Source organism: Arabidopsis thaliana (assembly GCF_000001735.4).
Source record: "Arabidopsis thaliana chromosome 1 sequence".
NCBI lineage: Eukaryota > Viridiplantae > Streptophyta > Magnoliopsida > Brassicales > Brassicaceae > Arabidopsis > Arabidopsis thaliana.
The window spans coordinates 15,695,938-15,721,080 of record NC_003070.9 but is presented as its reverse complement, the minus strand read 5'-3'; the positions used below and the strand labels follow the sequence as shown (position 1 = coordinate 15,721,080).

General features: G+C 40.6%; 1 protein-coding gene and 7 pseudogenes across 8 annotated transcripts; 7 read left to right on the top strand and 1 right to left on the bottom strand.

Annotated features, from left to right (window-relative positions):
* Positions 1 to 384: 384 nt before the first annotated feature.
* AT1G42090 lies at positions 385 to 998 on the top strand (annotated as a pseudogene). Its single transcript has one exon.
* Positions 999 to 3,911: 2,913 nt separating this feature from the next.
* On the top strand, positions 3,912 to 4,367 carry AT1G42080 (uncharacterized protein; the record flags this gene model as incomplete). Its single annotated transcript, NM_103417.1, has 1 exon — positions 3,912 to 4,367. One exon carries the CDS (start codon positions 3,912 to 3,914, stop codon positions 4,365 to 4,367), a length of 456 nt encoding a protein of 151 aa, NP_174957.1.
* Positions 4,368 to 5,198: 831 nt separating this feature from the next.
* AT1G42070 lies at positions 5,199 to 6,673 on the top strand (annotated as a pseudogene; the record flags this gene model as incomplete). The annotated part of the gene is made up of 1 exon: positions 5,199 to 6,673.
* A 1,196-nt stretch (positions 6,674 to 7,869) lies between these two features.
* Positions 7,870 to 10,596, top strand: AT1G42060 (annotated as a pseudogene; the record flags this gene model as incomplete). Its single annotated transcript has 1 exon — positions 7,870 to 10,596.
* Positions 10,597 to 10,795: 199 nt separating this feature from the next.
* On the top strand, positions 10,796 to 14,004 carry AT1G42050 (annotated as a pseudogene; the record flags this gene model as incomplete). Its single annotated transcript has 1 exon — positions 10,796 to 14,004.
* A 1,425-nt stretch (positions 14,005 to 15,429) lies between these two features.
* Positions 15,430 to 15,999, top strand: AT1G42040 (annotated as a pseudogene; the record flags this gene model as incomplete). Its single annotated transcript has 1 exon — positions 15,430 to 15,999.
* A 1,218-nt stretch (positions 16,000 to 17,217) lies between these two features.
* AT1G42003 lies at positions 17,218 to 17,849 on the top strand (annotated as a pseudogene; the record flags this gene model as incomplete). Its single annotated transcript has 1 exon — positions 17,218 to 17,849.
* Positions 17,850 to 21,104: 3,255 nt separating this feature from the next.
* AT1G42045 lies at positions 21,105 to 22,707 on the bottom strand (annotated as a pseudogene; the record flags this gene model as incomplete). Its single annotated transcript has 1 exon — positions 21,105 to 22,707.
* Between the last annotated feature and the right edge of the window lie 2,436 nt (positions 22,708 to 25,143).

The following is a 25,143-nucleotide window of genomic DNA, read 5'->3' as shown; positions in this document are numbered from 1 at the left end:
TCATTAAACTTTTCTTGAGAAATAATACACAGACCGGGAATTGAAAGGGTCGTTTTTAGCTTTTTGTCTTCTTTGTTAGTTTCAATGATACTCTGTTACTTGCTTTTACCCGACAAGCTGTTGATGCATGTTTCAGCTGGTGAAATATGAAACATCAAGGAACTAAAATGATGTTACTTTCCAAAACATGTTGTCTTTGATGATTTGATGATTTTGGCGGTGCCCTATAGTGGAAACTGGAAACTGTTGTCTTTGATGATTCAAGAATGTGAACTTTCAATAAGTTTCTTGATCAATTTTTGTCTTCCCCAAATTCTTAGCTATGAAAACTCTGTTTTTCTTTTGTTTTATATTACTCTGAATTTACATTGGGATGAAAAATGAGTGGATGAGGAATATAGAAATAGTTGACAAAGGATATATATACTCTATTCAGTGTTGCATGTGTATGAAAGCTTAAGTGTTGAAGAACTTGTAAAGATTCATGGTTTCAGGTAGCATTTGTTCTAACAACCAGTATAAAAAGTGCCTATGTGTTGGGATATTCTGGGACAGTCATGGTTCCTTTGGGTTGGATTGGTGGTGTGGTTGGTCTCATTCTTGCTACTGCAATCTCCCTTTACGCAAACACTCTTATCGCCAAGCTTCATGAGTTTGGTGGCAAAAGACACATTCGTTATAGAGATCTCGGAGGCTTCATCTATGGTAAATTCTCCATCACTCTCTCGTAATAAAAAACAAAAACACTTAACTAGAATTGTATTTGCTTGATTGATTCAGGTAAAAAGATGTATCGTGTTACATGGGGATTGCAATATGTCAATCTTTTTATGATTAATTGTGCATTCATCATACTTGCTGGTTCGGCCTAAAAGGTACAATAACCAAAACAAACCGTTTTGTTGCAAAAATCTGAAAGTTAGCTCATATGGCTCTGCTTTTGCATTGTGTGCAGGGTGTTTATGCACTTTTTAGAGATGATAGTCTCATGAAGGTACAATAACAAATAGACTCTAAAACGTATACATAAATCATAGGTAAAAACAGTAAAAATAGGGTTATATCAACTCCCCCAGACTTAGTTTTTGCTTGCCCTCAAGCAAAACACAAAAGCCGAACCCGTGGAAGAGGTTTGAAAACACAGAAACTCCCAACATTCTCTAGTCTATTGCCTTGATCAGTCTAACCAAATCCATATGCCTAGCAGCTCTAATCAAATCCTAACAAACATGTACTTCTCCGCAAGCCTACACCACATTCTAGATTTCATACCTAAGTTTCACAACTATATCCACCACGCTTTCATCGATGCGTCTCATCAAACAAACTAATATTCAAGAACCTTCTAGACTCATTCCTGGAATAACCGGTGGCGTTCTGCGAAACTCCCTATGCCTATAGCTAAGAATAACCAGAGAAGCCGAGAGATCTTAGACTTAACATGCATTCTAATAGAGTCCAATTGTTCACCTTAGTAGATAGTCTGATTCTTATTACACACCTATAAACCAGGCTCATCAAATAATAGTTTGATAACAGATACCTATGGCGGGTATATCTATTGTCTGGATTCAAGTTCTAGATGATCAAATAAAACTAGAAGTAAGAATAATCAAGATGAAGAACTCTAAGAATATTCCTAAGGGATTTTTGATCTACTATTCAATCTAAATTCCTATTGAGACTCCTTAAACCTAATAAGGTGATTACTCAGACATTATTAAAGGAACACAAATAAAAGTCTGAATAAGAAATCAATAATAGCAAGAGAAAGAGTAAAAAAGATCTTCTCCAAAGGGAGTCTCCATAGGGTTTTGATCCCAAAGTACAAAAGAGATGAGGAAAATAGTCTCTACAAGCTTAGGTCTAAACAATGACCTTTAAAACTATATATATGACCTAAAAAGTGATGGGCCTTCTTTAGAAATAAGAGAAAGTTCTGGGCCAAATTTGGAAATCTTCAAAACATCAATAAGTTGGGTCTTCGAATTGCCGTCAGGTATTGGTGTCACTCAACACCAGGGGTGGTGTCGTTCAACACCTACGTGCATTTTAGTTTCCGGATTTCTTCAGCAGTATAAATTCTTTGTTTTCCTCCAGAATGCTCCATTATCTCCTAATGAATCCCAAACATGTAAAGACCTGAAAACGACTAGAAAAGACTCTAAAACCTATACCTAAATCATAGTTAAAAACAGTAAAAATAGGGATATATTAACTCCCCAGACTTAGCTTTTGCTTGCCCTCAAGCAAAACACAAAAGCCGAACCTGTGGAAGAGGTTTTAAAACACAGGAACTCCGAACATTCTCTAGCTTATTGCCTTGATCATCCTAACCAAATTCGTCTAGCAGTTCTAATCAAAACCTAACCAACATGTATTTCTCTGCAAGGTTACACAACATTCTAGATTCCATACCTAAGTTCTATTACTATATCTACCACGCTTTCATCGCTGGGTCTCATCAAACAAGCTAACATTCAAGATCCTTCTAGACTCATTCTTTTACTATACCATGATAAATCGACCATTATTTATATATTTTTTTCTTTGGTGTTCTTTCTCTCCCCAGACTTATTCTTTTTAGAGAGTAAACAAAGGGGAACTCGCATACTAGATCGACACTCTCGGCATTTTTCGAACCTTTGTAATTGATCATTCTAGATAATATATAATAATAGGGTCATAGAAAACATTTCTACCCCTATACACTGTCTGAAAATCCTGTCAATCTCTCATTTTCTTTCTTTTTTTATAATGGAAGAGAAACACATTCTTTTTATCACATTGGTCTCAATATCAGGTATGAACAAGAAGTCAAGATCTATGAATACTAACTGTTTGAAGAGGTAAAAGGAAGAGCAGTGAGATTAACTCCAGCCTTAGTGGTTGTGTTGGAAACTAGGATATATGTCAAGTTCTATTTAGCTACTCTAGAAGTAGTGATATATGTCAAATTGCCTTAAGACTACTCTCTCAAATAAGAGATCGATTGTAGCACTTAAGGGTCGAATTCCACAAAGCTCTCAAATCACACAATAGACCAAAGTTTTGAATTAAGCTAAGTAAGATAGTAATGAAAATAAAAAGAAACAAAAGGAAGCAATAGCAGATTGTGACTTTGTGAGGTTGTAAGACAAGAAAGTAAAAACGTTAGGCTTAGGGTATTCTCAGGAAACAATTGGTTTGTAAATCTAATAATAGCTAGGTTGTTATCGAACCATTCTTAAACTCAAACTCTAATTATAGAATAACCAGTGGTGTTCCGCGAAACTCCCTATGCCTATAGCTAAGAATAACCGGAGAAGCCGAGAGATCTTTAACCTAAACATGCATTCTAAACGAGTTCAATTGTTCACCTTAGAAGATAGGCCGATTCTTATTACACACCTATAAACCAGGCTCATCAAATAATAGATCCACCTAAAGATACCTATGGTGGGCATAAAAATGGTCTGGATCAAGTTCTAGGTGATCAATGTAGATCTAGCATTTAGAACAATTAAAGATAAAGAATTCTACAGATAACCTAACAAAGGGGGATCTACTAAACAATATGAATCCCTAATGAGAAACCCTACACCTAACAAGTGGATTACTCAGACATGATCAAAGAAACACAAATCATAGTATGAATAAGAAATCAATAATAACAAGAGAAAGAGTAAAGAAGATCTTCTCCAAAGGGAGTCTCCATAGGGTTTTGCTCCCAAAGTACAAAAGAGATAAGGAGATTAGCCTCTCCAAGCTTAGGTCTAAACAATGACCTTTAAAACTATAAATATATATATATATATGACCTAAAACACGTGATGGGCCTTCTTTAGAAATAAGGAAATGTTCTGGGCCGAATTTGGAAATCTTCAAAACATCAATAAATTGCGTCTTCGAATTGCCGTCATGATGTAAGAATGGGATCTGACATTGTAGCTGATGGACTCACTGACGGACCACATGATAGACTTGCTGATGAACCGGCTGAAGGACTTTCTGAAAGACTTCCTGAAGGATTTTCTGAAGAACCCGCTGACGAACTAGTTGACAAACTTAACCTAACCAAAGAGCCATCTGATGTACTTGAAGACTTCCTACTGATTATATTCACCCTTATGAAGACTACACGGAATTTAGGAGCTGCAGAGATGACACACATTCTGTTCACACATCCAAAACGAAGAGAGAAGAAACTTTCCTTAATTGGAGGATCTCTTGCCTTTTCCCTCAAGATCGAATATCCTCCTCTTGATCCAGTTCGTTTACTCACTCCAGAAGATCTCAGCCATCCATCTGATCCACCAGACCTAAGAAGATTCATGAAGATCACGCCACAAGCCAAAGGAGCGTCACTTTTAATGCCCAACGGCTAGAAGACATCAATGGTGACAAGATCATGATTCTCTCTAATTTATTTGTTTCCTTTCTAAATTTTAGACCTTTGGTGCACTTTTCTATTTAAGCTCTTTGTTTCTCTACTTTGTATTCACGCTTTGATTAATAAGAAAATTCAGTTTGTTTTGCTTCAATACTTTGTCTTGAATCAAATCATTGTTCTTGCGAGTTCGAGGTAGTTTGTAGAGTCAAACCACTTAGGTTTCATGTAGAGTCTCTCATCCTCGCGAGGAATAGCCCTTGGATCATATTCTCTAGCCCTCGGTGCTGTTGATTCAACATCAATTCGGTTACTTCATCATCATCACCACTTCCGCATAGTTTTAGTCTTTGAATTGGTGAGTCTTGTCTTGGTGGAATCCGGGGTTTGCATCATTGGTATCTGAGCTTAAACGCTCCTATCTTACCAGGTTAATTCGTTCCTTGTTAGTCTTTCTATTCATTTTTCAATTTTTTATACAAAAACCCATAAAAAGCTAATTTTTGTCTGCATTGTTATTTCAATTTTATAAAATCTATAAAAACTCAAAAAAAAATAATTTCTTGTTGTTATAGTTCTTTTAAATCCTAGAAAACCCATACAAAATTTTTTTCTTAGTTTTAAAATGCGTTTGCTAAAATTTCAATTAAAAAAGAAAAAAAAAATCAAGTTTCTGAGTTACTTGTTGAAGGAGTTCCTGTATTACTTTTATCGAACAAACTTTGAGTTCTTGTTTTGATTTTTTTTGCGAGGTACCACGATGGGAGATGCACCTCATCTTGTTACTATGGAGACACTCATGGCACCTATCACGAATCTTACTACTCAAATGAACACAATGCAAGCTGATTTAGGAATATGTAAGACACGCCTTGATCAATGGGAGCAGCCAAACCCGAACGGTGCACCACTTGGTCTGATACCTGTTGTACAACCAGCACCTCCTATATATGGTCAACTTTGATCTTAACCAAGATGTGGAGCCACCAGACATTCAACAACAACAACAAGTACCTGATCCAAGACAAGTGGAGCTTGATTATCTCAACCAGAGAAACCAAGGAGACCGGAACCGACTGAGGGAGGACGAAAGAAACTTACCCCCAGAAGTGAAACTCACCGCACCTACCTTTGCTGGAAAGATTGATCCCGCAGCCTACTTGGAATAGGAGAAAAGAATGGAGCACCTATTTGAGTATTACCACTACACGGAGCCCAAGAAGATAACCCTAGCGGTTGCATGTCTTACAGATCATGCCCTACCATGGTGGAACCGAGAAGTAGCTGAGAAGAGGTGGCTTAGATACGCACAAATCACACGCTGGCCTGACATGAAGCTTGAGCTTCGCAAAAGGTATGTACCCCCTCACTACCACCGCGAGTTACTAAAACAGTTTCGTGCTTTGTTTCAGGGATCTAGGAGTGTAGAGGAGTATTATAAGGAATTTGAACTCATAAGGAGCCGCCTTGAGCTTGAGGAGACCTAGGAATCTCACATGTCCCAGTTTGTAGATGGCCTCCAAAACCGTATACAACGAAAATTGGAGACACAACCTTACCACACACTACAAGAAGTTCTTCACCTTGCTATCCAACGTGAACAACAAATCAAGAAGAAGACTTCCACTAAAACCAGAGCCAAGGACAACTCGTGGAGCCAACCACAACCCACACTGATAAGTGTGCATTTTGCCTGTTTTGAGCATCCATTATCATCACTTTATCATCATATCATCATTGTTTTATACCATTTCTGATCATTTGTCATCACTTTGTATGTTTAGGATAGTTTTGCATGCATGTTGCATATTTGTGTTGGTTTCACGTGATTTGGAGTTGTTGACGAGCTAACTGGAAGAAGCGGACCTGATTATGCCAAATCACTCGACCCCCAGGTCGTGTAGACGCTTCACGACCTCAACAGACCACTCGACCCCCTGGTCGAGTATAGGACTTCACCACTTCGCCTCATCACTCGACCCTCTGGCCGAGTACCACCACGAGAGTCATTCGATCACTTCACTCGACCACCTGGTCGAGTGTCTTTACCTCTACCACCATCACCATCACTCGACTACATACTCGATGTCGAGCTTCAAAGTCTTCTCCATTCCGCACTCAACCAGACACTCGAGCACAAGGAAGAAAAGAAGACTCCAGCTATTCAATCGACCTCTCACTCGACCACCTGGGTCGAGTACAGTTCTTAATCTGTCCCAATACTGCGTCGTTTTGAGTATTAGTGTTTCAGAATATTTTGCTATAAGTAGCATGTACTTTACATTTTCGAGAACAAGTTTTTTATCTAGGTTTTATTCCGCAGACACTGGGTTCTAGACCTTTTGTAATCCGGATTTCTATTTATCTAATCAGTATTCAGTATTTGTTCTTGATTTGGTTTACTGTTGTTCATCCTGTTATCATCTTGCTATTACAATGTTGTTATCATACGTTTATGTTTTCTACAATGATGTTTGAGTAGTGAATAGGTTTCTGAGGATGGGTTAGAGTAGTATAGAATTCTCAGTATGCTAGGTGGTTGAGTTTGATTGATAGATCCCTTTTGGATTAGTTGTTCTTAATGCCTATTGCTTTCTGATCAACTGGAATTTGAGCCCAGACATTTCTGCGCCCAAAAGGTGTTCGATGAAATGTCTGAACCACTAATTCCAGAGATTCGTGGCCCTGTACCAATGTATTGGTTGCAGGGAGCATTTTGGTTTTAACTTGTTGATTTGTAATGCCTGTTAGGTTAGCTCTCGTCAATGGTGATTGAGTCTGGGACTAGGTTAACTTGAGGGTCTCTGTTGCGGTGGCACTTAGATTTGGTTAATGAACTTGTTGTCTAGGGATAATTAATTGAGCATGTCAATCACTTGTAAACTGAGGAAACGAAACTACTCAATTACCCCATCCTCGAGAATTCTTTATCTGATTGATTTTATTGTTTACTCTACTGTTGTTTACTGCATCTTGTTATCTGTTGCTTAGTTTCTGCAATTCTTTCTTGTTACTCGACCTGGTACTCGACCACCCAGTTGTCTGGTAACAGACTGTGCAGTCGAGTATCTTTGTTTCATCTACTGTCTGTTCCTCGACCTGTCACTCGACCACACCCAGTGCTCTGCAACGAGCTGTGTTAGTCGAGTGTTTTACTCTTTCTGCTTGATTTTCTGTTTTCTGCATGTTCACTCAGGACTGCTAGAACACACCAAAACTTATTATTGCTTGGCTTGACTTAGTGACTTCTGATCACATCTTGATTGTTAGCATTACACCCATTTGGATTGACAACCTAAACTAATACAACGATATGATTGGTGTTTTAGGATAATTGACTAAAAAACTATTATCAATTTGGCGCCGTTGCCAATTGGGTGTTTGTTTGTTACATTTGAGATTTTAGACTCGCTTAGATCAAGTTCTTTTTCAATTTTTTTTTCTGTTACTAACTGTGTGTTTTTCTTGTTGTCTTCTTGATCCAGGTACACCTCTGCTGTATGCAAACTCGATCAACAGGCCCCCAGAATTTCCTTTTCAACGACAACATGGACTGCATAGCTCGCGAACTCAGAGAAAGTAGAAACACAGTCACCCTTTTGCCCCAGCAACCACTCGAAATGGCTGACAAACAGAATCAACAAAATGGCCCTACCAACACTGGTGCTGGAGATGCACCATGGGATCATCGTCAGAGGAAAGGAATTGCACCTCCTTCTATCCAGAACAACAACTTTGAGATTAAGAGTGGTCTCATCTCGATGATTCAGGCGAACAAATTCCATGGTCTACCAATGGAGGAACCACTCGACCACCTTGATGAATTTGATAGGCTCTGCAACCTAACAAAGATCAATGGTGTCAGTGAAGACGAATTCAAGCTCCGTTTGTTTCCATTCTCCTTGGGCGACAAAGCACACATCTGGGAGAAGAATCAGCCCCATGACTCAATCACCACCTGGGATGATTGCAAGAAGGCTTTTCTATCAAAGTTCTTCTCCAACGCTAGAACTGCAAGACTCATAAATGAGATTTCTGGTTTTTTACAGAAGGCTGGTGAAAGCTTTTGTGAAGCATGGGAGCGTTTCAAGGGTTATACCAACCAATGCCCTCATCATGGCTTCACTAAAGCCTCTCTGCTCAGCACTCTTTACAGAGGAGTTCTACCACACATCAAAATGCTTCTGGATACCGCCAGCAATGGGAATTTCCAGAACAAGGATGTTGAAGAAGGATGGGAATTAGTTGAGAACTTAGCTCAATTAGATGGTAATTACAACGAGGACTGCGATAGGACCGTCAGAAGCACAACTGACTCTGATGACAAACACAGAAAGGAGATCAAAGCGCTGAATGACAAGCTGGACAGGATTCTTCTTAGCCAGCAGAAGCATGTGCACTTCCTTGTTGATGACGAGCAGTATCAAGTCCAAGATGGGGAGGGCAACCAGTTGGAAGAAGTCAGCTACATCAACAACAACCAGAGTGGCTACAAAGGGTACACCAACTTCAAAACCAACAACCCCAACCTCTCCTACCGCAGTACCAACGTTGCTAATCCTCAGGATCATGTGTATCCCTCCACAGCAACAACAAGGTCAGAACAAACCTTTTGTTCCCTACAACCAAGGTTTCGTTCCCAAGCAGCAATTTCAGGGGAACTACCAGCCGCAACCACCACCTGGGTTTGCACCTCAGCAAAACCAAAGTCCTGCTGCTCCTGATGCTGAAATGAAACAGATGGCACAACATCTGCTACAGGGACAAGCATCTAGCTCCATCGAAATTGCTAAGAAGTTATCTGAATTGCACCATAAGCTGGACTGCAGCTACAATGACCTAAATTCCAAAGTGGAGGCATTGAACACCAAAGTCAGATACGTGGAAAGCCAAGCAGCATCTACCTCTACACCTAAAGTTACAGGACTTCCTGGGAAGTCAATACAAAATCCAAAGGAGTATGCAACTGCTCACGCCATCACTATCTGCCATGATCGAGAGCTGCCAACTCGACCTGTCCCTGACTTAATCACTTGGGACAGTGATGTTCAAGAAGGGGAGGCTTCTACTCAGATTGAAGTCTCTGTTGTTGAATTCAACCATTCTGTTGGTTCTCGCCATCTCATTCAATCGAGAGAATGGTAAAACGATTTAAACCTACTCCATTACCCTCACGTGCTCTCCCATGGACATTCATGAAAGCGTGGATAGAGAGATACAAGTCTGTTGCAGCAAAACAGCTAGACGAGATTGAAGCAGTGATGCCACTAATGGAAGTTCTCAACCTCATTCCTGATCTTCACAAAGATGTGAGAAATCTGAAACTGGAAAGGATCACGATGTATCACGACTCAGATGATGAATGTGATGCTTCTCCATCTCGAGCTGTTGATAAGAAGATTGGTCAAGAAAAGTTAGAAGACCCTGGATCTTTTACTCTACCATGTTCCATTGGGGAATTAGCTTTCAACGATTGCCTGTGCGATCTCGGAGCCTCTGTCAGCTTAATGCCACTCTCAGTGGCAAGAAGGTTAGAGTTTATTCAGTACAAACCTTGTGACCTGACTTTGATCCTTGCGGATAGGTCTTCCAGAAAACCCTTCGGCATGCTGAAAGATCTACCAGTAATGGAGTATAAGTGCCTACAGACTTCGTGGTGCTGGATATGGAAGTAGAGCATAAGGATCCCTTAATCTTGGGAAGACCCTTCTTAGCTTCAGTGGGAGCAGTGATAGATGTCAGGGAAGGGAAAATAAGTCTCAACCTTGGAAAGCACATCAAGCTGCAGTTTGGCATCAACAAAATTCCACAAGGGTCAACAGAAGATGAAAAAAACTCTGAAGACTATAGAGTGATCCGAGGAGAAGGATATGAGACTGAGAAAGTAAAAGAGCTTAAAAAGAGGTCTGATGAGCAAGAAGAAGCTATAGAGAAGCTAGCTCACTCTGTCGAGGAACTTAGGAGTAAGCTGAATCAGATGCAGAAGGAAGCTCAACCTAAAGGCGGGATTAACACTATCCCGAGAAAAAAGTTCACTTCAAGATTGTCTAAAGAGACAGATTACCCTCCAGAAGAGAAATAAGCCTATTTTGAAGAAAGGGGAATTGAGTATTCTGCTGCAGACCTCTCCAGGGAGGACGCTGGGTATGATGATGATATCAGAGAGGACTATGCAGACCCTCTCTATCATTCATTTTCTTCTTGATAAGTGAGAGGAGTCAAGCTAGATACTTTAAATAAGCTCACTTGGGAGGAAGTCCCATGATTATCCTTGTAAATAATTTTTACTTTCTTGTTATTTTTTATTTGTTTTAGTTGTGTTTGTGGTTCTCAGGATTAGAGGAATAACGTGAAGCTAGAGTAAAAATTCAAAACTTTTACTCTACAGATGACTTAGAGATCGAGTACATTGGTCGAGTATGAGTGATTTTTAAAACCCAAAAAATTTTAAATCATCATTTTACTCGACAAATAGAAGCTACAGAGTCTTACAGGGAGTGTATCAAGTTTACAGAAGATTGCGGGATTTCCTGAGATTTTCCTAGTGAAGAAAAAGTAATGATTCAGAACAAAGAGACAGACGAGGGACCCACTGCTGATGCCATGTCTCCCACGCACACTACAAAAAGATAACGGAATCCATCTCTTTCTCCTCTCCATCACTCAACCTATCCTTATCTCTTCACTCGATCCCATCGCGTTATCCCTTCATAAACTCGAGCTCACCATCTCTCTTCCTCACGCAATCGACCAAACACGAACTCATCTCTTCCACACGCACTCGAGCTCACCATTTGCTGCAACACTCGATTCCTCAACCTTCACTCGGTCTCTTCACAACTGAATACTTATCACCTTCAAGCCCATCATCTCTCCATTCGCGACATCACTCGACCACCGCCGCAGCTCACTTCTTCACCAAAGCCACCACCTTCTTCTCTTCTTCCACGAGCTCAACTTCACTCGATTCCTCATCACTTTCTCCTCTGTCCAAGCCTCACCACACAACCGCCTCTTCTCTCTCTCAAACGAAGAAGCCTCATCACTCGACCTCAAGGAGTCATCGACACATCACTCGACCTCTTCACCTTTTCTCACATCATCTCATGGTTGTTCGCCGCTACATAAATTCTTCAAATACTCGACCACCAATTCGGCTGCTCGTTGCCTCACGCTCATCACCACTTAGCCAAGGAATCAGCGACTCTCTCAGCTTTCACGATCACTAGCTTGTCCTCCACCAACTCTCGATCGCTTGCCACAAAGGAATCACCACCGCAACTCATTTCTCACTATACTCGACCGCAGATCCTACATAGCCTCATCGTTTTCACCGCTCAAGCTCCGTCACTTCACTCGACCTTCCAATATCACTCGATCAACAATCCACAAACCGAAAAAAAAAATTCAGAACCGGTTTAGGTATACTCGACCGATTTACTCTGTTGGTTTGTGTTTTTGGTTTAGTTGGGACTAACGTATTAACGTTTATCTTTGAGTTTCATTTGTTTTCAGGTTTCATTATGAGTAACTACAATGGAGAATCCTCAATGGATCCTGATTATAATGTAAACGAAGCTGAGTCTTGGTCACTAGACCGGAGAGAGAGCAACATGTTTACGAGAGCTTCAAGGATGAATTTGAACGCTCCGCAGCTCGACGTAATCAGAGAAGAGCTGAAATCGCTATAGGAAAGAGGGTGATGTCGAGTAGATATGAGCTGATTGATGAGGATATCGAAACTGAGTATGAGCCAGAGTCATGGCACAAGGAGACGAAGCTGCTGAACAAACCCGACGAGGTTACAGTGGAGGAGTATGTCAGATTCTTTGAGATGAACGACTTCTGGGGAACGAGGTATCCCTACTATGAGACTTTAGTCGAGCTGGGGTTACTGGAGGACGTGCAGCATCAATTCGAGAAGTGTCATCTGGAGACACTCATGTCTTACCCTTATGCTGCCTATAAGGAGGAGACAATCGAGTTCCTTTACTGCAAGTGGAGATGTATGAGGGTCTCACGGACTTTGAGCTGGATACCATGGGGTTAGGGTTCTTGACGTTCTCAGTGGATGAACAGCGGTATCAGCTTTCGATCAAGTAGTTGGAAGAACTGTTTGGTTTCACTAGTGGAAAGGGAACCAAACCCAGGTTTGACAAGGAAGAGCTTAAGGATTTGTGGGCTACTATTGGGAACAATTATCGCTAAACTCGGCACGGTCCAAAAGCAACCAAATCCGGAGTCCTGTGATCCGCTACTTTCAGTGCTCGGTTGCCAACGTTTTCTACTCGAGGGAGTCCACAGGCACCGTGTCTAACACGGACATGGAGATGATAGATTTCGCGCTTACAGGGATTCTCCGCCGTACAAAGGGAAAGAATGTCTTGAGAGGCGATCTCAACAACGCACCACCAGTAATGCCTCTGTTGATCCACCTGTGTGGATACAGGAAGTGGGCGTTGATAAACGGCAAGAAGAAGGTGAGAGGCAGCACTATGCGTGGGTGGCGTTGTGATGCCAATTTTGGAAGCTTGTGGAGTACCGCTCAAGGAGCCAGGGTTAGCACCGAGAATGATGGACTTGGATCACTTGCGCTGATGTGAGTTCTTGGAGTTTGACATGGTTGGCGACTTTCACCGCTACAGATTCGAGCATTCATCGATTCGAATCGCCAACATTCTTCTCCCCTGCATTGACGCTACTAGGATTCTCGAGCAAAGGAACATTGACTTCAAGCCTGCGCTTGAAGATCTTTATTTCGAGGGCAGTCCGCAGACTGAGGAGATTAGTCACACCGAAGGACCTACAAAAGAAGATGTTGATGAGACAGATGATGTAGATGAGGCGGTGTTTGACACGAGCATGTATCATTTTAGTGAGCATATACCTCCAGCGAGGGAAAGCAAGAGTTTGAGCGAATCTCACAGGAACAATAGCAAGCTGCAGAAGTGGTGCAAGAAACAGGATAAGTTACTCGCCAAATGCCTCAGGGCTATCCAGTTTCTGAAGGACAAGATCAGCTGCTCCTCTTCCACTACAGCTATTCCGCAGGGACAACTCCCTCCGGACATGCCCTCGAGGAGATATGACGCGCCTGAGCCAAGTCGGCGCAGGCCTGAGCATAGAGAGCAGGAGATTTCGCATGTCCCTGCGAGGCATTCTTTATTCGAGCCTCGTGAATCAGGGAGGAAGTGGAGGACCACACTCACTCGATCTAGCAGCAAGAGCAGACGACTTCTGCAGTCTTGTAGTTTACGCGACCGCGGTGCTGGCCGCAGAAGAAGAAGAGAGGTCGAGTATCCTCAGAGCGGTGTTGGCCGCCACAGAGCTGATGAGGTCGAGTACCCACCTGCTGGAGCTGATACAGAACAGGGCAGTTCGTCTATGGCCTGGGAGCAATCACAGGCAGCCATTGACGACCAACTTCGTTCATTCTTCGACTGAGGTAAGCGCCTCACTTCACCATTGTATTATATCATCTCTTGTAATTTGTTCTTTATTTTGTTTTTGTGATTGGATTTGTCCCGAGTACTCTCTTCCAAGTTTATTCACATAGTGGACTGTGTGATTTAAGTTTGGGGGAGGGCTCAGGAAGTGTGTGTTGCATTGTATATACTCTTGAGTCTGCATTCATCTAAGGCATAGAAAAACCAAAAAAATTTGAAAAATTTAAGAAAATGATTTCACAAAAAAAAAATGTTTATGTAGTTGCATTACATTTAGGATCGAGTCTAGAGTGTTTCATTTTGGATTGTTGCATATGCATAGGGGATAATGATGAGATAGCCTTGTAAGCATTTTGGTTCACAAGATCAACTCTGTGCCCTCGTTGCTAGTTGTTTGTTGCGTAGTCAATGAAATTGAAGTAAAACTGAACCATGCCTAGATTGCTCTACTCGACCACACTGTCATGATCTGATACCATTCCCTATCAATTTGAACCTGAATTAGATCTTTAATTATCAGTTCTGCATCAAAATTTGAACTCATGGATACCCTAAAATACTTGGATTTTCTTATTCATTTTGATCACTCTTGTTAATCCAAGTAGCTGACTCTCCTTATTAGAGCAGTTAACCCAAACCAAAACCTAGACTTTCTTTCAAGCCCTATATCACTTGTGAGTGTTTGTGAGGTCTTATTCCGATTAAGCTTGGTAGAAAGTGTTAGGTTCGTAACGACAGAGATAGTGTCTCATGTAGTTCTAGTTCGCATTTTTCGAACTAGATAGGAGTAGGTGGACGCTTATACTTTGGGTTGGTATGTGTTTAAAAGAAAAACAAAAAGGTTGATTCATTGATGAGAAAAGGTAAAAGACTCTAGGTGAAGTAAGCTAAAGAAGCAGAAAAAGTCTAGTAAAGGTTTTGGGATTTGTAAAGAAAAGAAAGAGTTCTTGTTAGCTATTGAAGATAGGCAAAAGCCCTTGGTTTTAAAATGTTAAAAACAGGAACCTTAGTTGTTAAAGAAATCCAAATCCGCTAGATGTATCAAAGTGTTGAGAAAGTTCTCCTAGAGTTAAGAGAAAAGAAAAGAATAATTGAAAAAAGGGCTTAAAAGATTCATGGATGCAAAGGGTAGAGTTAAGTTCTTATATTGAGATGGGAGATGGGATTACCATTAGAGCTTCATTTGATATATTCCGGGTAGATGGGATCTTATCTCTGTATGTATAGCTTGGGACTTACCTTTAGCATTATACTAAAGCTTAATCATTTTTTGAGAGATCCCCTGTTACTGAAGCCTATTCAGTAAGGGACCATCTTTGTCTCTTGACCTTTTACCTTAGCCAAATGAGTTCATTGATGATGCATTGCTTGATTCACGTTCAAGAGCTAATGAATGTTAAAGGGATTGGTAGATTTGAAAACATGTGTAGCTCGAGCATATGAGTCGGATTGATTAATAACAAGGCATGGCTAACGTTTTTGAGTAGAATTCGATCATATCGCAGCTTAGAACAATCAACTTGGACATTGATTTCATCTGGTTTATCTGGTGCTTTGGCTCTGAGTCCCCGCTTTCAAACCTCACCTCCAACTTTCTCTTAATTGTTTGCTTGAGGGCAAGCAAAGACTAAGTTTGGGGGAGTTGATAAGTGTGCATTTTGCCTGTTTTGAGCATCCCTTTATCATCACTGTTTTATACCATTTCTGATCATTTGTCATCACTTTGCATGTAACATATTTGTGTTGATTTCAGGTGATTTGGAGTTGTTGACGAGCTTACTGGAAGAAGCGGACCTGATCATGCCAAATCACTCGACCCCAGGTCAAGTAGACGCTTCACGACCTCAACAGACCACTTGACCCCCTGGTCGAGTATAGGACTTCACTACTTCGCCTCATCACTCGACCCCTTGGCCGAGTACCACCACGAGAGTCACTCGATCACTTCACTCGACCACCTGGTCGAGTGTCTTCACCTCTACCACCATCACCATCACTCGACTACATACTCGATGTCGAGCTTCAAAGTCTTCTCCATTCCGCACTTAACCAGACACTCGAGCACAAGGAAGAAAAGAAGACTCCAGCTATTCACTCGACCTCTCACTCGACCACCTTGGTCGAGTACAGTTCTTAATCCGTCCCAATACTGCGTCGTTTTGAGTATTAGGGTTTCGGAATATTTTGCTGTAAGTAGCATGTACTTTACATTTTCGAGAACAAGTTTTTTATCTAGGTTTTATTCCTCAGACACTATGTTCTAGACCTTTTGTAATCCGGATTTCTCTTTATCTATTCAGTATTCAATATTCAGTATTTTTTCTTCATTTGGTTTACTGTTGTTCATCCTGTTATCATCTTGCTATTACACTGTTGTTATCATGTTTTCATTCTATTCAACGTTTATGTTTTCTGCAATGATGTCTGACTAGTGAATAGGTTTCTAAGGATGAGTTAGAGTAGTATAGAATTCTCAGTATGCTAGGTGGTTGAGTTTGATTGATAGATCCATTCTGGATTAGTTGTGCTTAATGCCTATTGCTTTCTGATCAACTAGAATTTAGCCTAGACATTTCCGCGCCCAAAAGGTGTTCGATGAAATGTCTGAACCACTAATTCCAGAGATTTGTGGCCCTGTACCAAGGTATTGGTTGCAGGGAGCGTTTTGGCTTTAACTTGTTGATTCGTAATGCATGTTAGGTTAGCTCTCGTCAATGGTGATTGAGTCTGGGATTAGGTTTACTTGAGGGTCTCTGTTGCGGTGGCACTTAAATTTGGTTAATGAACTTGTTCTCTAGGGATAATTTATTGAGCATGTCAATCACCTGTAAACTGAGGAAACGAAACTACTCAATTACCCCATCCTCGGGAATTCTTTATCTGATTGATTTTATTGTTTACTCTACTGTTGTTTACTGCATCTTGTCATCTGTTGTTTAGTTTCTGTAATTCTTTCTTGTTACTCGATCTGGTACTCGACCACCCAGTTGTCTGACAACAGATTGTGCAGTCGAGTATTTTTGTTTTATTTACTATCTGTTACTCGACCTGTCACTCGACCACACCCAGTGCTCTACAACGAGCTGTGTTGGTCCAGTGTTTTACTCTTTCTGCTTGATTTTCTGTTTTCTGCATGTTCACTCAGAACTGGTAGAACACACCAAAACTTGTTATTGTTTGGCTTGACTTAGTGACTTCTGATCACATCTTGATTGTTAGCATCACACCCATTTGGATTGAAAACCTAAAATACTACAACGATATGATTAGTGTTTTAGGATAATTGATCTTAAAAACTTATTATCACACACCACAACAAGCACCAGCTCCACAAACCATAAACAAAGGAAAATCCCTTGCGGTTGAGTCACATTTTAAATCAAACGACCACCATGTTGAACGAGGTAAGTCTACTAACCCTCAAAGATCACATGAAATGATTTGTTATAATTGCCAAGGTAAAGGTCATATGGCAAGAGACTGTCCCAACAAGCGAGTCATGGTTTACACCCGATGACGGTTATGACTCACAAGACAAAGTGGAGTCGATGCATTCCGATGAATCAACCACCATCTATCCCGATGTAGGTGAGCTACTAATCATTCAAAGGGTTCTCTCAGCCCAACAAACCACGGAAGAACCGGAGCAAAGGGATAACTTGTTCCATTCCCGTTGCACCATCAAGGATAAGGTATGTCATTTAATTGTGGATAGTGGTTCATGTACTAACATTGCTAGTATTACTCTTGATGAACAGCTAGAACTCAACACCACTGATCATCCAAGGCCATATAAGCTTAAATGGCTTAATAACAAAGAGGAAATAAAGGTGTCAAAACAAGTCGAAGTGCAATTTTCTATCGGGAAATATCAAGATCAAGTCTTGTGTGATGTTGCACCTATGCAAGCTGGACATATTTTACTTGGTAGGCCATGACAATATGATTGCGAAGTTAGTCACAATGGTCGCACCAATCAATATTCCTTTTGCCTCAACAACCGCAACTTCACTCTTGCCCCATTAGATCAAAAAGTTGTTCGAGCAATGCATATTAAAGCTAAGGTATGTGCTAACACTAGAGTTAATTTTTATGTTGATAAGTCCTTTTATTCTTCCCAAAAGACGGATATAATGCACTTGTCTTCGCCAAAAGACTCATTTTAAGGTTTTGGAACAAGAAGCAAAACACCACATGCCGCATCACTCATGAAAAGCCATGTCCCTACTCTGGAGCTACATGCAGCTAGAGGAGTCTACCACTCCATGCTGATCCAAGCTGAATAACCTGACGCACCATAGCGCAGCAATCCTAAACAACATCAAGGTATGACGTTAGAGTCACAAAACCGCATGAAAGCAAACTTGCTTACTCTTGGTGTAGGTCAGATAGTTTCGAGGAAGAAACCCTTTCAAGGAGAAGGGGATGATATAAGAATGGGAGCTGACATTGTAGCTCATGGACTCACTGACGGACCACCTCATAGACTTGCTGATGAACTGGCTGAAGGACTCTCTGACAAACTTCCTAAAAGGGCTTTCTGACAAACTTCCTAAAAGGACTTTCTGAAGAACCCGCTGACGAACTAGTTGACAAACTTAACCTAACCAAAGAGCCACCTGATGTACTTGAAGACTTCTTGCTGTTTATATTCACCCTTATTAAGACTACACGACATTTAGGAGCTGCAGAGATGACACACATTCTGTTCACACATCCAAAACCAAGAGAGAAGAAACTTTACTTAATCGGAGGATCTCTTGCCTTTTCCCTCAAGATCGAATATCCTCCTCTTGATCAATTCGTTTACTCACTCCAGAAGATCTCAGCCATCCATCTCATCTACCAGACCTAAGAAGATATATGAAGATCACGCCACAAGTCAAAGGAGCGTCACTTTTAATGCCCAACGGCTAGAAGACATCAATGGTGACAAGATCATGGTTCTCTCTAATTTATTTGTTTCCTTTCTAAATTTTAGACCTTTGCTGCATTTTTCTATTTAAGCTTTTTGTTTCTCTACTTTGTATTCACGCTTTGATTAATAAGAAAATTCAGTTTGTTTTGCTTCAATACTTTGTCTTGAATCAAATCATTGTTTTTGGGAGTTCTAAGTAGTTTGTGGAATCAAACCACTTAGGTTTCGTGTAGAGTCTCTGATCCTCGCGAGGAATAGCCCTTAAATCATATTCTCTAGCCCTCGGTGTTGTCGATTCAACATCAATTCGGTTACTTCATCATCATTACCACTTCCGCATAGTTTTAGTCTTTGAATCAGTGAGTCTTGTCTTGGTGGAATCCGGGGTTTGCATCACGTCAGGTATTGGTTTCGTTCGACACCTACGCGGTTTTTCGTCTCCGGATTTTTTCAGCTGCATAAATTCTCTCTTTTTCTCCAGAATCCTCCATTATCTCCAAATGAATCCCAAACATGTAAAGACCTGAAAAGTACTAGAAAAGACTCTAAAAATAACAAATTGACTCTAAAACCTATACCTATATCATAGCTAAAAGCAGTAAAAATAGGGTTATATCAGTATGCAACAGGGCCGACTCTTTCCAGAATCCTCAATGGACCCATGTACCTCGAAGTCAACTTTGTGTTCAAGGATGCCCTATCCTTTCCCTTATACGTTGATAGTAGGATTTTTGTCAATTAATCCCTAAAACACTATCTTGTCGTTGTAGTATTTTAGGATGTCAATCCAATTCGGTGTGATGCAAACAGATGAGATATGATCAGAAAGCTCTAAGTCAAGCCAAGCAGATAGTTGGTTGGTTCTAACAGTCCTAGTATGCAATAACAGAAATGAAGTGAAATTAAAAGCAGGAATGGCAATAGCAGGCAAGTGAATGACAAAGCAGAAATGATAACAGGCAATCAAATGGATAAACGATTCCTAAGGATGGGGTAATCGAATAGTGTGGTCTACTTAATCTATTCAGGCGGTTGACAAAACTTCACAGAAGCTATCCCTAGACAACAAGTTCAACAACAGATTAATTCACTCCCGTGATAGAAATCCTCAAGTAAAGCTAGACACTGACCTAAATCCCTTTAGCGATCTCTAACTAAGCAGGCATTATCGAATCAACATGTTAAAGTCAATACCCTCTCTACAGCCAATCCCTTGGGGTAGAGTCAGATATCTCTGGAATTAATAGGATCCAACGCCCATTAAACGCCTTCTGAGCGCTGGACGTCTGGACTCATACTCCACATTAGCCAGTGAAATAAGCAATAAGCGCAACTAATCCAGAAGGGATTCTAGTATTCTAAACTCAACCACCTAAAACGACCAAGTAAACCACAACTATTCTATCCCATCCTCAGAAATACAGTTCACTACTCAGACATAATCAAAGACAATAACAAAGCAACAATTGAAAACATGATAACAGAAATGACGAAAGACTTAAACGAAAACTGAATATCAAATACTTGAAAACGAAACTACAAAGTCGCAGGAGAAACACTGCGGCTATCAAAGTTGCGAAAATGTAAAAGCGAAAAATAAAAAGGGATAATAGCGGATGCTAGCGGACGCCCTAGGAAAACCCTAAGAGGTAGTTTATATAAGCGAAAAAATTAAACAAATAAGGAAACTAAATATATAGCGAATCTTCACGTCATGATCCTGCGACCGAATGTGTCATTGGCATCTGACGGGCTGAAATGAGCTTCCTAGTGATCGAGTATGTCATTGATCAAACTGGGCTTCAGGGGCTCCGTCTTGCGATCGAGTGAAATGCAGTGAAGTCGAGATTGAATGGTCCAGCGACCTTGTGATCGAGTGAAGCGATCGAGTGGATGTCATGAGGGTGTGATCGAGTGGTTTCTTCGCCTTCTCTTCTCTTCTTTGTTCTCAGCTTGTCTGGTTGAGTGCAGAATGAGCAGATAGGCTTCCTCGTGATAGAGTGGTGATCGAGTGGTTCTGATGGGGTGATTCCTCCGGCTTCGCGATTGAGTGAAACTGAGCTGTTTGCTTCTCCGGGGTTGCGATAGAGTGATTTGCCCTGGCAGGGCTCCGAGGCTGCGATAGAGTACTTTTGCTGAAGGCGTCATTGGGCATTCTGACTTCATGTTCTGTTTTTCCTCTGTTTGAACTCCAAAAGCATCCAAAGTACCTGAAAACAACCAAATATGCCATGCACATGCAATCCTAATGCAAAATCGTCCTAAGTATGTAAAACACACTAAAACGACTCCTAATGAGATGAAATGTGGATGAAACAATGACAAAGTGGTGAAGAATGAATGCCTAAATCATGCAAATTATAGATATATCATACGTCATAATCTTGAGATAAACCATATCTCCAACAGAATACTCCAACTCTCTCTGACGCTTCTCTGACGCTTCTCAACATCTCTTTTGTCGGTTCTGAGCTTGTTTCATCTTAACCTTTAAGACTTTGATATTTTCCGACGTTTTCTCAACTAAGTCTCGACCATAAACACTCTGGTCCCCCACTTGGGTCCAACATAGCGGTGTTCTACACGGCCGCCCATACAATGCTTCATACGGTAAAATCCCGATGCTTGCATGATAGCTATTGTTGTAAGCAAACTCGGCCAAGTGTAAATGCTGAATCCACTCGCCACCCTAATCCAACACACTGTCCTGCAACAAGTTCTCAAGTGTTTGGATTGTACGCTAAGACTGCCCATCCGTCTGCGGATGATGAGCCGTGCTCATATTCAGTCTTGTGCCAAAATGCTTCTGAAGCCCCTTCCAAAATCGTGAAGTAAACTTTGAATCTCGTTCCGACACTATACTAACCGGAACTCAATGATACCGGACAATCTCTTGGACATAAATCTCCACAAGCTTGTCAATATTGGCCGACTTGTTTACTTGAACAAAATGTGCCTACTTGGTCAATCCATCCACGATTACCCACACAGTATCCTTCTCGTCTCGTCACACATCGGCAAATCCATTAGGAAATCCATCGTAATCATGTCCCATTTACTCTCAGGCATAGGTAAGCTTTGGAGCAACTCGACCAGAAGTTGATATTTGGCCTTCACCAACTGACAGGTCAAACATCCGGCCGCCCACCTAGCCACATTGGCTTTCATACCCTTCTAATGGTAATACCGTTTCAAGTCCTTATACATCTTGCTTGATCCCGGGTGAATCGAAAACTTAGACATATGTGCTTCCTTCAGGATATCTTCCAGAACTCCTTATCACTCGGAACACACACCCACCTATTAACCAGAATAGTCCCGTTGTTTGAAGTCTCGAACTCCGTCTTATGGTTCTCGAGCCAGCGGAACAAATCCTCATGTTTTTGCTGAGCCGCCCACACCCGACTTAGCAAATCCGCTTGGTCCACTGCCCGTAAGCCCCAAGGCTCCAACTCGTCGGTTATAGCTGCCAACCACAATGTCACGTCCATGCCAACCAACACTTACATGTCCTTTTCTAAATCCGAAGCAATTCTTTTTCGACTTAACGCGTCTGCGACTAAGTTCGCCTTACTCGAATGGTAAGCAATCTCTACGTCATAATCCGCAAAAAGCTCGATTCATCTCCTTTGCCGCAAGTTCAATATTGGCTGATTGAAAATATACTTCAAACTCTTATGGTCTGTAAACACTTGAACCTTCCAACCGTAAAGATAAGATCGCCAAATGTTTAGGGCAAACACCACAACCGCCATCTCAATATCATGAATTGGATAATTCTCCTCATGCTTTTACAAATGCATAGACGCATAGGCAATTACCTTACCATACTGCATAAGCACACATCCAAGTCCAATCCTTGACGCGTCCGTATACACAACATAAGGCTCATTTCGCTCCGGTAAAGCCAACACTGAGTACTTGATGTAGGTCAAATTGCCTTACGACCACTCTCTCAAATAAGAGATCGATTGTAGTACTTAAGGGTCGAATCTGCAACGTTATCGAATCTCACAATAGACTAAGGTTATCGAATTAAGCTAAACTAAAGATAAGAAAATCAAAAGAAAGCATAAGCAAATTATGAGATGGATGTAAACTAAGATAATTAAAACGTTAGGCTTAGGATATTCTCACGAAATAGATGATAGTAGATCTAGAAATAGCTAGGTTGTTATTGAACTGTTTTTAAACTCAAACTCTAATATCACAATAACCGGTGGCGTTCCTTGAAATTCACTATGCCGAGAGCTAAGGTTCCTGGTGGCGTGCCGTGAACCCCTATACCTAAACATGCATGCTAAACGAGTTCGATAAGTTCACCTTAGTAGATTGGCCGATTCTTATTACACATCTATAAACCAGGCTCATCAAATAGTAGTTTTAGTAACAGATACCTATGGCGGGTATATCAATTATCTGAGATCAAGTTCTATTTAGCTACTCTAGAAGTAGTGATATATGTCAAATTGCCTTAAGACCACTCTCTCAAATAAGAGATCGATTGTAGCACTTAAGTGTCGAATTCCACAAAGCTCTCAAATCACACAATAGACCAAGGTTTTGAATTAAGCTAAGTAAGATAGTAATGAAAATAAAAAGAAACAAAAGGAAGCAATAGCAGATTGTGACTTTGTGAGGTTGTAAGACAAGAAAGTAAAAACGTTAGGCTTAGGGTATTCTCAGGAAACAATTGGTTTGTAGATCTAATAATAGCTAGGTTGTTATCGAACCATTCTTAAACTCAAACTCTAATTATAGAATAACCAGTGGTGTTCCGTGAAACTCCCTATGCCTATAGCTAAGAATAACCGGAGAAGCCGAGAGATCTTTAACCTAAACATGCATTCTAAACGGGTTCAATTGTTCACCTTAGAAGATAGGCCGATTCTTATTACACACCTATAAACCAGGCTCATCAAATAATAGATCCAACTAAAGATACCTATGGTGGGCATAAAAATGGTTTGGATTCAAGTTCTAGGTGATCAATGTAGATCTAGCATTTAGAACAATTAAAGATAAAGAATTCTACAGATAACCTAACAAAGGGGGATCTACTAAACAATATGAATCCCTAATGAGAAACCCTACACCTAACAAGTGGATTACTCAGACATGATCAAAGAAACACAAATCATAGTATGAATAAGAAATCAATAATAACAAGAGAAAGAGTAAAGAAGATCTTCTCCAAAGGGAGTCTCCATAGGGTTTTGCTCCCAAAGTACAAAAGAGATGAGGAAAATAGTCTCTACAAGCTTAGGTCTAAACAATGACCTTTAAAACTATATATATGACCTAAAAAGTGATGGGCCTTCTTTAGAAATAAAAGAAAGTTCTGGGCCAAATTTAGAAATCTTCAAAACATCAATAAGTTGCGTCTTCGAATTGCCGTCAGGTATTGGTGTCACTCAACACCAGGGGTGGTGTCGTTCAACACCTACGTGCATTTTAGTTTCCGGATTTCTTCAGCAGTATAAATTCTCTGTTTTCCTCCAGAATGCTCCATTATCTCCTAATGAATCCCAAACATGTAAAGACCTGAAAACGACTAGAAAAGACTCTAAAACCTATACCTAAATCATAGTTAAAAACAGTAAAAATAGGGATATATTAACTCCCCAGACTTAGCTTTTGCTTGCCCTCAAGCAAAACACAAAAGCCGAACCTGTGGAAGAGGTTTTAAAACACAGGAACTCCCAACATTCTCTAGCTTATTGCCTTGATAATCCTAACCAAATTCGTCTAGCAGTTCTAATCAAATCCTAACCAACATGTATTTCTCTGCAAGGTTACACAACATTCTAGATTCCATACCTAAGTTCTATTACTATATCTACCACGCTTTCATCGATGGGTCTCATCAAACAAGCTAACATTCAAAATCCTTCTAGACTCATTCTTGTACTATACCATGATAAATCGACCATTATTTATATATTTTTTTCTTTGGTGTTCTTTCTCTTCCCAGACTTATTCTTTTTAGAGAGTAAACAAAGGGGAACTCGCATAGTAGATCGACACTCTCGGCATTTTTCGAACCTTTGTAATTGATCATTCTAGATAATGTATAATAATAGGGTCATAGAAAACATTCCTACCCCTATACACTATCTGAAAATCCTGTCAATCTCTCATTTTCTTTCTCTTTTTATAATGGAAGAGGAACACATTCTTTTTATCACATTGGTCTCAATATCAGGTATGAACAAGAAGTCAAGATCTATGAATACTAACTGTTTGAAGAGGTAAAAGGAAGAGCAGTGAGATTAACTCCAGCCTTAGTGGTTGTGTTGGAAACTAGGATATCCTCAAGTCTGTTGGTTTGCCATCTAGATTTTCCAATAGTCGGATTGAGTCAAACTTGCAGCATTAATCAACCAGACAATAATCTAAAGAATAGAGAT